This window comes from Mesocricetus auratus, unplaced genomic scaffold (assembly GCF_017639785.1).
Source record: "Mesocricetus auratus isolate SY011 unplaced genomic scaffold, BCM_Maur_2.0 Super-Scaffold_100010, whole genome shotgun sequence".
NCBI classification, from domain to species: Eukaryota; Metazoa; Chordata; class Mammalia; order Rodentia; family Cricetidae; genus Mesocricetus; species Mesocricetus auratus.
In genome coordinates, this window is record NW_024429194.1 from 83,464,043 (window position 1) to 83,479,783 (window position 15,741).

At 39.7% G+C, this 15,741-nt stretch overlaps 3 protein-coding genes and 1 long non-coding RNA gene across 8 annotated transcripts in view; 2 read left to right on the forward strand and 2 right to left on the reverse strand.

Annotated features, from left to right (window-relative positions):
• The window catches only part of Xpnpep3 (X-prolyl aminopeptidase 3), a 55,296-nt gene that overhangs the window by 36,943 nt on the left and 2,612 nt on the right, over window positions 1–15,741 (reverse strand). Inside the window, exons 1-2 of one of the 4 annotated variants that reach the window (XM_040752753.1) lie at window positions 12,242–12,355; window positions 7,872–7,988 (exon numbers count right to left, since the gene is read on the reverse strand). In XM_040752753.1, the coding sequence (XP_040608687.1) occupies window positions 7,872–7,983 (112 nt within the window). In that variant the 5' untranslated portion in view covers window positions 7,984–7,988; window positions 12,242–12,355. Of the gene's footprint in view, window positions 1–6,475; window positions 6,621–7,871; window positions 7,989–12,241; window positions 12,356–15,741 lie in introns of those variants that run through there. The other 3 variants (XM_040752754.1, XM_040752755.1, XM_040752752.1) reach the window with 3 other exon arrangements.
• Window positions 1,296–2,313, forward strand: LOC121142590. The gene is made up of 2 exons (XR_005879606.1): window positions 1,296–1,436; window positions 2,077–2,313. It is a non-coding gene; the product is annotated as an uncharacterized LOC121142590 (long non-coding RNA).
• On the reverse strand, window positions 9,194–10,329 carry LOC101837764 (mitochondrial import inner membrane translocase subunit Tim9). Its single transcript, XM_021225329.2, is given in 4 exon segments — window positions 9,194–10,113; window positions 10,115–10,171; window positions 10,173–10,255; window positions 10,258–10,329. Coding segments are annotated over 4 exon segments (258 nt in total). The 3' UTR covers window positions 9,194–10,067.
• On the forward strand, window positions 11,969–13,248 carry Dnajb7 (DnaJ heat shock protein family (Hsp40) member B7). 2 transcript variants are annotated; one of them, XM_040752758.1, is made up of 2 exons: window positions 11,969–12,824; window positions 13,023–13,248. In XM_040752758.1, exons 1-2 carry the CDS (start codon window positions 12,170–12,172, stop codon window positions 13,100–13,102), a joined length of 735 nt encoding a protein of 244 aa, XP_040608692.1. In that variant the 5' UTR covers window positions 11,969–12,169; the 3' UTR covers window positions 13,103–13,248. The 2 variants fall into 2 exon arrangements, with proteins under 2 accessions (XP_040608692.1, XP_040608693.1); XM_040752759.1 differs by having other exon boundaries at window positions 13,026–13,248.

Here is a 15,741-nt window from a genome sequence, read left to right on the forward strand (position 1 = left end):
ATCAAAGCAACAGTGGGCTGAGAAAGATGATGGACCAACTTGACTCCATCTTAAGATTAAAAGCCATCTTGTTACACGGTTAAAATAAGTTCTTGCCTGTTTTCCATAAAACTTGGATTTGACCAGGTCTTGACCCATTTTTTTTTTTTTTTTGGAATTTGACATGTTCCACACTTTACACCCTAACCTCCACCCTGATAAGATGTTCTGCCAGATAATTTTGAAATGCTCTGCCAAGTTCCTTTGTAACCCCAAACCCTCGGAAACACCCTAGCCTTGAAGTTTTCTGGGCTATATAAGTCCCAGTTTTTCCTATGTTCAATGCTATCTTCTCAAACCCCACTTTAGGTAGATATCTCTGTCTGACAAAAAATAAAACTTGTTTATTTTGACCAAAGAATTTGGGTTGATGGTCTTTACCCTGGTTTGGTGGAATTAACAAAGAACCCATCCCCACATCTGCCTCCTTCTGAGACCAAGCTTCTGAGTCTCCTAGAACTCGGGCAGAAATCTCAACTCTACCAGAGCTAATGCTTAATGCTCTGATCTAGTCATGCTAAGTTTGCCATTATTACTCAATATTGGAAGTTTTCTAGTTACCCAAGCAGCAAATGTGTGTGTGTGAGCACGTGCACATGAGGGCAAGCTCCCTGCAGCAGAAAGGTTCTGAGAATGGGCTGCCTTGCAGATATGCTTTCATAAAAGAAGAGACCAATTATAATTTGACCTTCTCATCCTCCTCTTCATCTCTAGAGTAATGGCATTACAGGCAGTTTTCAGACACGCTAGGCAAGCATTCTGCCAACTGAGCTGGGTAGCTCTCAGTCTCACAGCACTGCTTTATGAAATCTAGTTTCCTAAGAAAGATTGTTTGAAAAGTCTTTAAAATATTGGCTATACATTTCCAAGTCTAGTAATTATCTACAGTTTGGAATGGTCATTAGCTAACTGCTTTCAAACTTTCAAAGCAGTAAAGTAGTCTTTCTCTTCATCTGGCGGGGAGAGTGCAAAGCATTTAGGAATGAACTTTGTACTCCATCAGTAAACTTGGTGTCTGCAATGGCCTTTGATCACAGAATCAACAGTCACTCTGTCCTGAATTACTTCAGAGAAAACTGTTATGACTGAGTAGGCATTCTGGCATTTTGTGAAGCTGTAATTATTAAGGATTAAAGTTAGCATTTTATCTTGTGGAATCAAGTAGAGACAAAAGGGCCCTTCTACTAACATTACTCAACCAAAAGACCAGAGGTCACACAATCAATTCTAAGGCTGCAGCCAAGAAGGAAGTGCCTTCAAGACAGTGAGGACTGGGTCTGTTAAGAGAGTAAGAAGAACATTCTTCATGTTTTGCTAGCCAAGCAGAAAAACCAGAAAGAAAAGAACAATAAATACTGGAAATAGATGGAAAGCTGGAGATTTTTGCTGTAATCTAGGTATGTAGTTTAATTATTTCCTGAAACTAATTATACTGATATTTTAAGGTGGTCTATTCTGAAACAAATTATTTAATATTAAGAGTTTTTACTGTATTCAAGGAAGTTTATGAAGTATCAGTCATTTTGTATTTCCTTCATAATGTGAAACACAGGCTTCTGAAAAATGAAATAATACTGTAAGTAGATTTCATTTGTGTATACTGAGTAAAACAAGAGACAGAAAGGGTACTATTATATCACTAATAGGGCAACATCAACTGGCATTATGATCTTGAAACCAGAGGAATGGTTTCCTATGGAAGTGGAGATTACCACAGTAGGTATGAGGGGGCTATCTGAGCACTGAATACGAGTTATTCCTTTTGTGTGTATGTGTGTGTGCGAGCACCCTGAGCACATGTGGAGGTCAGAGGTCAACTCTGGGTTTGTCTTTACCTGACATCTCGTGTAAGACAGGGTCTTGTTTGCTGTTACATGTCATAGGCTAGCTGGCCATGAGCTGTAGCAACACTGAGATATAGTGCAGTATGGCATCTGGAGTTTTCAAGTGTTCAAGGGATTTAATCTTGGGCCGTCTGCTGTGCATCAAGCACTTTACCCACTGAGTCATCCTCCGCACCTCCTTTTGATTTTTCAGATACGTTTCATCTAACCAGGTTGGCGGCCTCAAACTTACCGTGAAGTTGAAGATCTTGAACTACTGATCCTCCTGAGTACAAATTTTAAAAGATAATAACATGTTCTATGTATCAACCAAGTTTTTAGGTTATATTTATAGCCATCTTTGACAAAACTTACTCAACTGCAGATCTGTTTAACTCACTGAACATAAATTTTATCTAATTAAAAACATACACCACTTTCTAAATTTTCATATTAAGGGAGACTTCTTTCAGGACTGGGGATAGAGTTCAGCACAGAATGTTTCCTTAGCATGAAAAAGGCCCTGAGTTTGTTCCACAGTATATACTGCCCAAACAAAAGCAGCAACAACAAAAACACACGAAATTAACCATCAGCCCCAAACTGAGTTGTATTTCTTCTTATGTAGCATGTGAGACTGAAATTATGTTTCGGTTAGTACTCTCTGTCTTTAGTGTTATGCACTAGTGTGTGGTTAAGAATACGGGCTGGGGGCCAGGTGTTGGTGGCGCACCCCTTTAGTCCCAGCACTCGGGAGGCAGAAGCAGGAGGATCTCTGTGAGTTCGAGGCCAGCCTGGTCTACAAAGTGAGCTCCAGGACAGCCCCAAAAACAATACAGAGAAACCCTGTCTTGAAAAAACCAACCAACCAACCAAACAAACAAACAAAGAATATAGGTGGGGTGCAGCTCAGCGGCAGAGCACTTGTCTCCTATCAGCACGCCTGGTACCAGGTGCCCATGGTCAATGTCTCAACATCACCATGAAAGGAAAAGAAAAGAAGAGGCAAGAGTCTGGTGTGCTGCGTTCCTATTTTAGCAAATCACTCAGTGACTTGGGAAGAGTCCCAGCTTCCTCATCTATAAGACAAATAATAAATAGTATGTACTTCACAAAGTTGTCAAAAAAAATAACCCAAACAAACCCCCAAAAACAAGTTACCAGAACACAACAATAAATACTACATAAGTACTAGCTTCTAATTGGTACCAAAATTAAGAATTTACATTTTCTAGGTGTGTGTATAACACACAAGTGATACCAGCTCCTAGGAGGTTGAGAAAGGAGAAACTTTTGGAGGTCAATCTGGGCCACACACTGAAATACTGTCTCAAAAATGGCAGGCATGTGTGCTTTTGTAATTTCAGAACTCAGAGGCAGCAGCATTTGCAGAGCAGATTCAAAGGCATTTGGCCTATATAAAACCCAAACCAAAATCAAACAAAAATACACTTGAGAGGTTGTTGTCATGGTAATGTAATGGTAGGTAGGACTTTGGAAGAGTAAAAAAGACATGGATAGCCACTGCTCACTTCCAAGTAATTATGTGTACAGAAGTCTCAGGTGTTTGGTTTTCTCATCCAACAGCAGCAAGGCAAGTCAGAAGTGACCATTCAGGGGTGTGTTAGTTTGTTTTTTTGTTTTTGTTTTTTTTTGGGTCAGGTTAACAGAAGTCACAGTCATCTAAAAAGAGAACTTCAATTGAGAAAAAGACTGACCTATGGGGTAGTTTTGATTGCCAGCACCTACAACCATCTGTAACTCCAGTTTCAGGGGATTAGTTGCCCTCTTGTGGCCCCTGAAGGCACTGCACAGATGTGGTGCACAGACATACTAGGGCAAAGTAATACACACTTAAATAAATAATAAAAATAACACCAAATAGTAAAGTTTTAAAACTCAGCCCCAGCTTGCAGTTAAAATATTAAGGTAAACTAAAACTGACAGTCAACATGAATTAAGACATAAAGGTGAAAACTATATATAGTCTATCCATCTACAAAGCTATCAATGTAAAGAACATATTCAGTGTACAGACTTCTTGGATTCAGGGTGTAAAGACTGTTGTTTAGTAGAGAACATATGTATAGTATTTATAAGGTCCTGGGTCTGGTCCCTAACACAAGCAAAACTCTAATTCCAGGGGATCTGATATCCAATGCCCTCTACTGACCTCCATAGACAGCAGGTATGCATGTGGTGTGCGCGTGCGCACACAACACACACACACACACAGGCCAAGTATTCATACACATAACAAGATAAATCTAAAAAAGTAAAAAATAAACAAAACAAAACACCAGATTGAGGTGACACCTGACACCTGTAGTCCTAGCACTTGGGGAGGTGAAATAGGAAAATCATTTATGAGTTCCAGACCAGAGAGGGCTACAAAGAAGATTCTGTCTCAAAGCAAAAGCCATTATTTCCCATTCCACTTTTCTTTCTAACCCTTAAGAATCTTGTGACTTGCTGAAATTTGATAAAGTAGTTCTATGGGGTCTTGGCATATACATTTTCTTTGACAAAAGTTCACTCTGGTTTTAACACATTTGAAATGTTTTTTTGGTTAGTCATTTCTTGTACACAACATTTTAATCTTTTTTTCACTTTCTTTTTGAGACAGGTTCTCATTGTGTAGACCAAGATGACCTTGAACTCACAGAGAACCACCTGTTTCTGCCTTCTGAGTGCTTAGATTACTATACCTGGCTAACATTTAGATCTTTTAAACAGTATTAAGACAGCAGTAGCAGCAGCAAAAACAAAACCAACACATAGAATCCCACCAAGACAATGTCTTTAATTTTCCAGATATTTTATTTTGAGACAGGGTTTCACTATGTAGCTCTAGATGTCCTGGAACTCATTATGTAGACCAGCGTGGCCTTGAACTCACAGAAATCCACTTGCCTCCTGAGTGCTGGGATTAAAGACATGTGCTACTATGCCTGGCCTTTTCAGATTTTCAAAAACATTAATGTGTTCAAATGTTTTGCCTGCATGAAAGCTTGTGTATCATTATTTATTTCTATTTTATGTGTTCGGATGTTTTGCCTGCACGTATGCCTGTGTATCACATGTGTGCTTGGTGCCCTTGGAGTTGAGAAGAGTGAGTCAGACACTCTGGGACTTGAGTTTCAAACAGTTGTGAGCCACCATGTGGGTGCTGAGAATCAAATGCAGATCTCTGCAAGAGCAGCCAGTGCTCTTAACCACTGAACATCTCTGTAGCACATCCCAGATATTGAAGTCTTTTTAAGAATACTATTCTTCTTTAGGGGAGAACTTACTTAAACTACCTGAAAGATGGGTTTGTAACTGACTTAGAAACCTTTAAGGGGAGACAACAGTATTTTTCTGAGGAGTGTGATTATTAGTCACTAAGCGCTCTCTTTTACATCCTATGTGTCATGTGTAGGACTCATTTAACAGGAAAAAAGGATTGACACACTCTGCTAAACTTGTAAGTTGTAGGTATTACTGTTAATGATGTCAAATGTGAGGCCTTTTGGAACAATATTACAGCTGACAAAAAATAAGTTGACCAGTTAGATGCAAGTTTTTATGTAGCTCTGGTTGTGCTGGAGCTTGTTATGTAGACCAGGCTAGCCTCTAACTCACAGAGCACCTCTTCCATCTACCTCTTAAGTGCTAGGATTAAAGGTATGTGCCATCACTACTGGTTAAAACAGAGAAAAAAAAATGTGTGGATGTCTGTGTGTGGGTAAGTGTACATGGTTCATGCTTTAGATACTGTTTCCCTGTAAGATCTGCATGCTTAATGGCATGGCAGATGGTCCCTTTAAATTGTATGATATTCATTATTTTATGTATGCAGGTATGTACGCATGCATGCATGTGCTTGTATGTGCCTATGCTACTGACCTTTGCTCCTAACATAATACTTTGACTGAGTACTGGCATAATACTGACGAGCAGCCACACCCTTCCAAGCATAGGCGTTCATATTACTGTGGGGGAGGCAAACTTTCTGACTCCCACATGTAAACTGTGAATTAGAGGAGAGAATATACAAAGTACGAATTCATTCCCGAAAAACTATTCAAAGTATCCTCCCACCCCCCTCAGTTTTTTCTACAGGATTTCTCTGTGTAGCCCTGCTGTTCTGGAGATTGTAGAGCAGGCAGGCCTTGAACTCACAAAGATCCACCTGCCTCTGCCTCCTGAGTGCTGGGACTAGAGGCGTGTACCACTAGGCTTCTATTTTTCTCTTACTTAAGGAAATTTTCATGTTATATGTGATGGGCATCAAGACTGAATATTGATGTCATGTTTCAAGTTACTTTAATCTTTTTTCAGAATGATATTTAGATCTGTGACAAAGGCAAAAGTAAAAAAAGTTATGTACATAATATAGAGAGCAAAGCAATTTAGACATGAAGTGATTTATCTCCCTATGATTGTGAGGTTTAAGGCCTGGGAAATGCAGCTTACCACATAAAAGTATTTCACCACAAGAAATCAATCATTTCAAAGCTAGTAAATTTAAGCACCAATTCTATCCTTTCTTCTTCTTTTAAACAGAAACTACAGGTGGGTCAGTAGGGTAAAAATGTCTTTAATATCAACTGGACTACTATTATGCTTACCTTACAGCTTTGAAAAACTGATTTCTTGTGTGTTTCAGTGGTGAGCTGCATTTCCTGAGTGTCAGTCAACTTCCCGCAGGAATTCCAGTCTGATGAAGAATCAGCCAAAGGAAGTCCTCACTAAGAGACACACAGGTATCATTCACTGAGTGGAAACAGTGAAAGAGTAACATATTTCTAAAGGGAATTTACATTATTAATACTTGTGCTTTCATAGCAACTTACAGAAATACACATTTATCTTGCCATGGTGGAAGGAATAAGTAATTTTTCTCAAAAATCTGATTTTCTACAAAGCATTTGGTTTTACCCTGCTATCCCATCTCTGGAATGCTATTCATAAACGCACTATTGCCTTCCCTAAACATAAAACAGTTTCAAGTATATTTTTCTTTTTTGGGGGGGTTTGAGACAGGGTTTCTCTGTAGTTTGGAAGCTGTCCTGGAACTTACTCAGTAGACAGGAATGGTCTCAAATTCACAGAGATCCTCCTGTCTCTGTCTCCCAAGGACTGTAATTAAATGTGTATTGCCCCCACCACCAGTTTCAAGTCTTTTTTTTTTTTTCCCCGAGACAGGGTTTCTCTGTATTGTTTTGGAGGCTGTCCTCGAACTCACAGAGATCTGCCTGCCTCTGCCTCCCGAGTGCTGGGACTAAAGGCATGCGCCACCAACGCCCGGCTCAGTTTCAGGTCTTAATCTGAGCAATTGTGATGACACCTGTTCTAGCAGAACTTCTAGAAACAAAAGAAACCCTCAGTCTTTTGCATGACCTTTATCAACTGAGTCAGACACTTATCACAGTGACAAACATCCAGAAATTTTGTTCAACCTACATTGAAGTAATTGTTAAACAAAAATTTCAAATGAACACTAACATTTTAAATAGAAACAAAAGATCAACAGAAAATAGTTCTAGGAACTACGACTTAGATTTTCTGTTTAAAAATTCCTGAAATATGAGGCTAGAGATGGCCAGTGGTTAAAAGCACTGGTTGCTTTTTTAGAGACTCATGTTCAGTCCCCAGCACCAACATGGCAGCTTACAACTACCTCTAACTTCAGTTCTACGGGATACAATGCCCTTTTCTGGCCTCCAAGAGCAACAGGCACATAAGCAGTACACAGGTATACATGAAGGCAAAATATATACTTCTTACTGGTTATTCTGAATTATTGTTTATTGTATTTATTGTTCTAGACTGGATGTCAATATAATAACAGAGCTCCATAGACTCATCTTAATTAAAATAAGATGAAAACTTCAATCCCTCAGGCACATGAACAATACTATTAGTCTATCATCATGACACACAATTAGTGGGAAAAATTTTTAATGCTCAGTATGATTCTAGCCATCTAAACAGAGAGGTGGTTGTTACAGTCAAAGGCCTTACCTGGTCTGAGGAGGTGTGGATGTGTAACTGGGCTGGGCTGGCCTAAGTACCGATTTGGAATCTTTTTCTTCGGCACAGACTGGAGGGAGTACCTTCGATGTAAACATGACATGCATCCTGAAGCAAAAAAAAAAAAAACAAAACAAAAACAAAGGATGCAATGGAATATCTTCACAGCAAGCATACTTGTATCTATTCCTAGCAGTTTGTATCCTTACACAATACATATTAGCATTTCTTTCCACTATGTCTGTGGCTCTTTCTCTATGCCAGAGCCTGTATTGGGCCCTAAGAAACACAGAAAAGATCTTTACTCTCAGAGACTTTAGACCACCACAGTAGAAAGTGCCTTCTACAAACATGCAACACAGTATGAATACATGAATAAGGGGCTATGAGTAGGAAGAGGAGGAATGAGTAAAAGCAAACAAGAGTCAGAAAGGAATTCAGGGGTAGCCAGAGGCCATGTTTTACAATTTGGAAAAACAGAATTAACATTTTACTGAGATTATGTTAGCTATAAGAAAACAAGCACTTGCTATTTCATTTAATCTTGGAATGTCAGTCTGATAAAATAATGTGTGAAAAAATGCTTAGTCACAGCTGACATATATTGCAAGCACGGTTAGCATTAATTTAACCATTTCATTTAGGACACCACTGGAACACATGCTAAGCAAGACATAAGAGTAAAGACTGTTAACCCTTGTAGTCAAAACCAAGAATAGTGGAGATGAGACAAGACAGAACATTACAATACTACACAATAAAGAGCTAGACTCATAAGCACAGCATCTTAAATGAGTATAATCACAAGGAGAGACACATGGAGTCCTTCATAAAAGATATTCTCGAGCCGGGCGTTGGTGGCGCACGCCTTTAATCCCAGCACTTGGGAGGCAGAGGCAGGCGGATCTCTGTAAGTTCGAGACCAGCTTGGACTACCAAGCGAGTTCCAGGACAGCCTCCAAAGCCACAGAGAAACCCTGTCTCGAAAAAAACCAAAAAAAAAAAAAAAAAAAAAAAAAAAGATATTCTCGAGAGATTGCATAAGGTGATGCCGGCTCTCAACAGAAATCACTCAAGTTACTTCCCCTGGGGGGGGGGGTGAAAAGTGATTCATGAACGTCATTACAGCAAGCCACCACCGCTGGGTCTAAATACAAGTTTTAAAACTTCCAGAAAAGCTGGGTGTTGGTGGCACACATTTAATCCCAGCACTCGGGAGGCAGAGGCAGGTGAATCTCTGTGAGTTTGAGCCCAGCCTGGTCTACAGAGTGAGTTCCAGGACAGCATCCAAAACAATACAGAGAAACCCTGTCTCAAAAAACCAAAAACAAACAAACAACAACAAACAAAACAAAACAAACAAACAAAAACTTCCAGAGAAATAACCTTCTCCAGAGCACAGCAGTGTTTGCTCCTTAGAGTTTCTAGAAGGGGAAGGACACATGAGAGGATGGCGAATAGTGTGAACATGCTAACGGGGTGAAAGGAATACAATGGTATGAAGAAAAGGAATAAAATTACAAGTCTGAGGCTGAGCCAGGTGTTGGCAGCACGCCTTTAATCCCAGAACTTGGGAGGCAGAGGCAGGTGGATCTCTGAGTTCGAGGACAGCCAGGGTCACATAGAAAAACCCTGTCTTGGAAAAAACAAAACCAAGCAAACAAAAAAGAAGTCTGAGTTGGGCTATAACAAGGTACAGCACTTAACTTTCACATGCTAGGCTCTGGATCAATCCCCAGCACCGCTAAACAGACAAAACTCTAAGGCCATCTCCTCCTAAGCTGCTTTCTTTTCTTTTCTTTGCTTTTCAGTGATATTTTCATTTATTTTACTTTTAGTAATAATTTTTTTCTTTCCATACATGGTTGGACATATCTTTTGCCTTTAAGATTAGCAGTCACAAAGAAAGGAACAGTGGTTTATTTTTGTAATCAAGGTGACCACACTGCTGAATCTTAAGGCCTCAACAATGCTGCATACCATTTTCACTCAACAGTAAGGCCTTCTGTTTTCTTTCTGGTAAAGAGTGGTTTTTGCTTCTCCAGTAGTTTCCATTGATCAGGTAGTCACGACAAATGGCTTACCACCACTCCTGCTGTGCTTCAAGAGATCTTCCTAGAAGATCCCTCATTTCCAGTGCAACAGCTGCTGGCAATCCTTTCAGCAAGTCTGGGCCTCAGGACTCCTCTACCGGGGCTGGCCCAAGAGTCCTGCTTTGGCTTCATTCTGCTCAATGATGGTCCAGAAATCTCATGGACATTCTCTGTGTCATTTTAAATATTTCTGTAGTGATGTTCTCAACAGGAAACCTCTTCAGGTTTCAACTCTTCTGTTGTGAAGTCTTTAACACAGCTCAAAAAGCAGGTTTCTGTTAAGTTTATTTATTGTAGGTTTCCAGGAACTCCTTAAAATGTTTTATCTGGTCAGATTCTGGTATCTATGCATCCATATTCCTTTAGTATGTTTATTAATCACTTAGTCACAGGCTCTCGCATCCAATACCAGCACTGGGCTGAGGAGCTGTGGTAGCGGTACAGCCCCCTCCCAAGTTTCTAATAACCAATGTGAAAAAGTCCTCTGCTCTGTCCACCACATTCTACTTGTTTGTTCTTGAGAAAATAAAGGTAATGATTTAATATACCACATTTTCTCAAGTTGTTTCATGCATTTTTGTTGTTGTTTTGAGACAGGGTCTCTTTATATGGCTCTGGCTGTTCTGGAACTCATGAGATCAGACTGTCCTCAAACACACAGAACTCCACCTGCCAGTCTCCTGGGTGCTGAGATTAAAGGCATCCAGCCCTGAGTGGGCCAGTATTTTATGCAATTTGTATAACCTTCTTATTTAGTTTTTGAGACAGGGTCTTCTTCTGTAGTCTAGGCTTGCCTGGAACCCTCCTTAGTCCTCCTATCTCAGCCTTCTATGTTGGAATTACAGGCATGAACTACCTTACCCTTTTTGTAGCCCATTACAATAGAAAATTAGTTGTCTCATTCAGCAGAAGCTAAAACTGCCAGGTATAAAGTAGCTGTTATATACTGAATGCATAGGAGCTTATAAGAGCTTTATTCACACTTTTCCTTTTTCCTTCTGGAAAACAGTGCCACAGTATATAGCATGGGCTCTATGGCTTTTAGCTGTGTTTTATAATAAACATTAGGTAGGCACAGACTATCATCTCAAATGACTCACTGCTCTCAGAAAGCTTGGATAGTAAGCTACTGATCCCAGCAAGTTTTCTTGAGACCACAGCCCAGAGTGTGTCTCACACTAGTTTATCCATTTGATGTACCTTCCATCAGTTTTTATTATAATTAAATTACTTATTTGTATCTTCTATTGAAGATTTATTTATTTATTATATATACAGTGTTCTGCCTGCATATATGCCTGCAGGCCAGAAGAAGGCACCAGATCTCATTACAGATGGTTGTGAGCCACCAAGTGGTTGCTGGGAATTGAACTCAGGATTTTCAGAAGAGTAACCAGTGCTCTTAACCTCTGAGCCATCTCTCCAGCCCTGTATCTTCTATTGAATGCATGTCTTTTGACTGCAATAAGTTCCTCAACTGCTTAAATACACTCCCCCCCACAAAGTTTTCTAAGTCTTTATTTTCTAAATCAAAACATAGAAGCTGGGCCATGTTGTCAAGCGCCTTTAATCCCAGTCTCCGGAGGCAGAGGCAGGAGGATCTTTGAGTTCAGGGCTAGCCTGGCCTAGAGAGTTAATTCCAGGATAGCCCGGGCTACACAGAGCAACTCTGTCTCAAAACAAACAAGTAACAAGCAAACAAACAAAAGAACAAATAAAAACCAGCAAAAAACCAAACAGACCAGACCAATCAATCAACCAACCAACAAAACCCAGAAGAACTGTGCAATAACCAAGGCTCAGTAATCTGGAAGTGAGAATGTATAAGAGGGATGCTGGGGCCAATAGCACGTATCACACTGAGGCACTACCCAGAGCTTCCAGGAAGATATGAGAGAAACAGCAGAGGTGGTTCAGCACAGAGTGACTCTGGAGAAACAGCATTTGGAAGATTCAATCCCTATCTCTACCTGAGTATGACACCATAATGCATCTCTGACATACACTTACCCCTCTGCTTGCCACATAATCAGAACCCTCAAGTCTTTCAGTAGTGGCCCCAGCACTAACACTACCTTCAATGTAAAATGTGCCTATTTGCAGTCACTTCTACTACCAGCAGCAGCAACAGAGCCTGAGCTGCAAGGAAAACACAGTGCTCACTGTCAAGGGTATTTGTTTGTAATACTCTGTCAAATGATGGTGGACTACTATGAAGTTTTAGGAGTGCAGAGATACGCGTCACCAGAGGACATTAAAAGAGCTTACCGTAAAGTGGCACTTAAATGGCATCCTGATAAAAATCCAGAAAACAAAGAGGAAGCAGAGCGAAAATTCAAAGAAGTCGCTGAGGCATACGAAGTGTTATCAAACGGTGAAAAACGGAACATGTATGACAAATACGGCAAGGAAGGGTTAAATGGTGGAAGTGGAAGTCATCTTGACGATGAAAATGAGTATGGGTTCACATTCCAAAAGGCAGATGATGTCTTTAAGGAAATTTTTGGTGAAAGGGACCCGTTTTCATTTCATTTCTTTGAGGACTCACTTGAGGACCTTCTGAGCAGCTCAAGGAGCTCTAATGGAAGCAGAAGCCAAGGCACAGGATCCCTTTTCTCCTGTGGCTATGACCACCCAGTGTTTGCCAGGCTGTCTTCTTATGACACAGGATATACGTCTTACGTTTCACTGGGGCACGAGGACCTTACTTCATTCTCTTCCCTGGCATTTGATGACTCTGGGATGGGCAGTTACATACCAATTACACCTTCAGGCAAAATTGTTAATGGAAGAAACATCAATACAAATAAAACTTTTGAGAACCGTCAAGAAAGAGAAGTTGAAGATGACGGTGAGTTGAAATCCTTTTTTGTAAATAGTGTGGCAGATGAAGAGGGCTTTGCAGAAAAGCCTAATTGGAGAAGACAGGCATTCAACAATTACTCACCAAATCCCTACAGTCCCCCAGATATATCTCAATATACTCTTTTGAACAATGTACAAGGTACACCTTGGGTCACCAGTAAGAAGGATCCTTCCATTTTCTCAGCAGGATTCAAAGAAGGTGGCAGGAGAAAAAAGAAGAAGCATAAAGAGGGGCAGAAGAAGTCAAACAAAAGAAATTGCTAATTGACTTTTTAAACACATTATGATCATATAACATTTGAACATCACTCTTTTGTGTGTTTTGGTTAATCAGTTTTTTATAGATATTTATTAATATTATGTAAGAGTAGGTAGTTTTCCCCCTGCCTCCCTGGGTGTATGTGTGTTCATTTTGTTTTTGAGACAAGGTCTCAACTATGTAGTTCAGGCTGGCCTGGAGCTTGCTACGGAAACAAGGATGGCCTCAAACTCAGAGGTCTGCCTATCTTTGCCTCCCAGTTGCTGAGATTGAAGGTGTGCGTACTATCATACCTGGTTTAATTAAAAAAAAAAAAAAACAGGATTGTGGACATTTGGTCAGTGTGAAAACTTATGTCAGAAAAAGATAAATTTGGCCCTGCGGTGGTGGTGCACACCTTTAATCCCAGCACTTGGAAGGCAGAGGCAGGCGGAGCTCTGTGAGTTCGAGACCAGCCTGGTCTACAAGAGCTAATTCCAGGACAGCCTCCAAAGCCACAGAGAAACCCTGTCTTGAAAAACCAAAAAAAAAAAAAAAAAAAAAAAAAAAAAAAAATGTGGTAACAATGATTTTAAACCTATGGAAAACTGCAAAGTTTTTTTTTGTTTTGTTTTTTTGTTTTTACATTTTGCTTTTGAGCTGTTTGAGCATAGAATTTTTTTCCAGTGGAGTTTATAAGCTATTTAATTCCTTTAATTAATACCATCACAAATTCCTGGTAAATGTGCATAGCATTAGGAGATAAAAAAATCTACTAAGAAACACAGGCTCAGGCTATAACATGTATTTTGAGTTTGAAATAACAAGACATATTTGCACAAAGATGTTCACAGCAGTTATATTCATAGTATCTAAGAGATAGAGTCAACCAAATGCTCATCAAGAGCCCAAGATATTAGCAAAACCTGATGAATAGTCACACTTGTGAGTATATGCATGCTCATGACAGCATGTATGCATGCACAATGAGGGCAGTTTCAACTGAAAAATCTTGTCATTTGCTACAACATAGATGAGATTTTGGAAACTAAAATCTTAAGATGGCAAGTGAAATAAGCCAGTTACTCATAGACACTGAATAATGTTAATACAGTATCTAGAGCAGTCTAATTGAGACAGGAAGTGGAAAAAAGGGTGTTTTGTAGGTACGAAGCTTCAGACCTGCAAAACAAAAACATTCTGGAACCCCACTTCTCAACAGTGCGAATACACTAATAGCAACGAACTGCACATTAAAAATGTCTAATATGGTAAGCTAAATTTAATGTGTATTATACTACAATTAAAAAAGTTGAGTATTACCCCAGATTCCTTGGAACAACCTGACTATCATGAGCTGCAGAATATCAGTCACTCTCTCCAGATAGGAAACTTTAGCTTTCTCTTATCTGGATGCAGGATCTGTAAAATACTTAGAGCCATTTCACTTAAGGATCATGTTGGTAGAAAAAATGGTGAGTTACAAACACATCAGACACCAAACAAATGGTTTGAACTTAAATACTCTATTAAATCTCTGTGAGTTCGAGGCCGGGCAGGACCGATAGCCTCCAAAATAATACAGAGAAACCCTGTCTCGTAAAAACCAAACCAAACAAACAACTCTATTAAGCTTGCCTTTTTAAAAAATAAATGAACTTTTACTTCAACACTGTGAAGTCTTAGTTTTCTGTAATGTTTTCATCTTCATGATGCTGCTTCTCAACGTTCTATTCATTGAACATTACTATTGAGGGTCTACTACTTGCTGTGCAGGGTTAGGTCTGTGAGGTACAAACAGTACTAAGCAAACAAAAGTCACCGAGTCGACAAAGTGGAGATAGATAACAAGTAAAGCAGGATCTGCTAGCTTCTTTAGTTGCTTGATTAAAGAGATAGAGCAAAGAAATCCTGGAGTTGAGGATTATAGTTTTTCCATGTGGATATGTGGCGAGACAATTCCAGACATTTGGACTGGCAAGGTGCAACATTCCTGATGTAGTGCATGAGAGGAGTTTGAGGAGCACTCAGATCAGTGCTGCAGATTAAGGGTAGCAAATGGATGAAGCCAAAACACCGAAAATAAGCATATTCTTCAGAACTGCTTGGTCATCCCACACATGTTAACCATTACATGGGAGAGAAACTAAGTCATAGGAGGTGTTGAGGAGAGGAATCACATATTCAAATGTGATTGGACTCCTTTGTTATTGCCAGAAGGCTCAAGCAAGCAAGGGTAGAAAAAGGGAAATTAAAATATTGCCACAATGCATTTAAGAGATTGTAACAGTGTGGTTCAAGGTGGTGGCAATGGTGTGTGTGTGTGTGTGTGTGTGTGTGTGTGTGTGTGTGAGTGAGTGGTTAACATTAGGATATACTGAAAAGGTACAGTGAACAGGATATGCTGACAGGGCGTGACAGGAGCTGAGATCAACAGTTTCTGGAACACAGAAAACAGAAGAATGGAACTTAAGTGAGACAGGAGAGCAGGGGCTAAGTTTTGGATATGCTACAAGGGAGATGTTTGACTTTATTAAGCACTGAAAACAATTTGCTGCATGACTTGTGCTTACACTACTTGTCATTAAATTCTTCCTTTATAACATTTATTCGCTATATTAAACAATTTGCTGCATGACTTGTGCTTACACTACTTGTCATTAAA

Excerpts from the sequence above, each read along its gene's own strand:
- Dnajb7 (XM_040752758.1), top strand. The coding sequence starts at position 12,170 with ATGATGGTGGACTACTATGAAGTTTTAGGAGTGCAGAGATACGCGTCA. Across the intron at positions 12,825-13,022 it reads AAGAGAAGTTGAAGATGACG|CAGGATTCAAAGAAGGTGGC; the intron begins GTGAGTTGAAAT and ends CCATTTTCTCAG.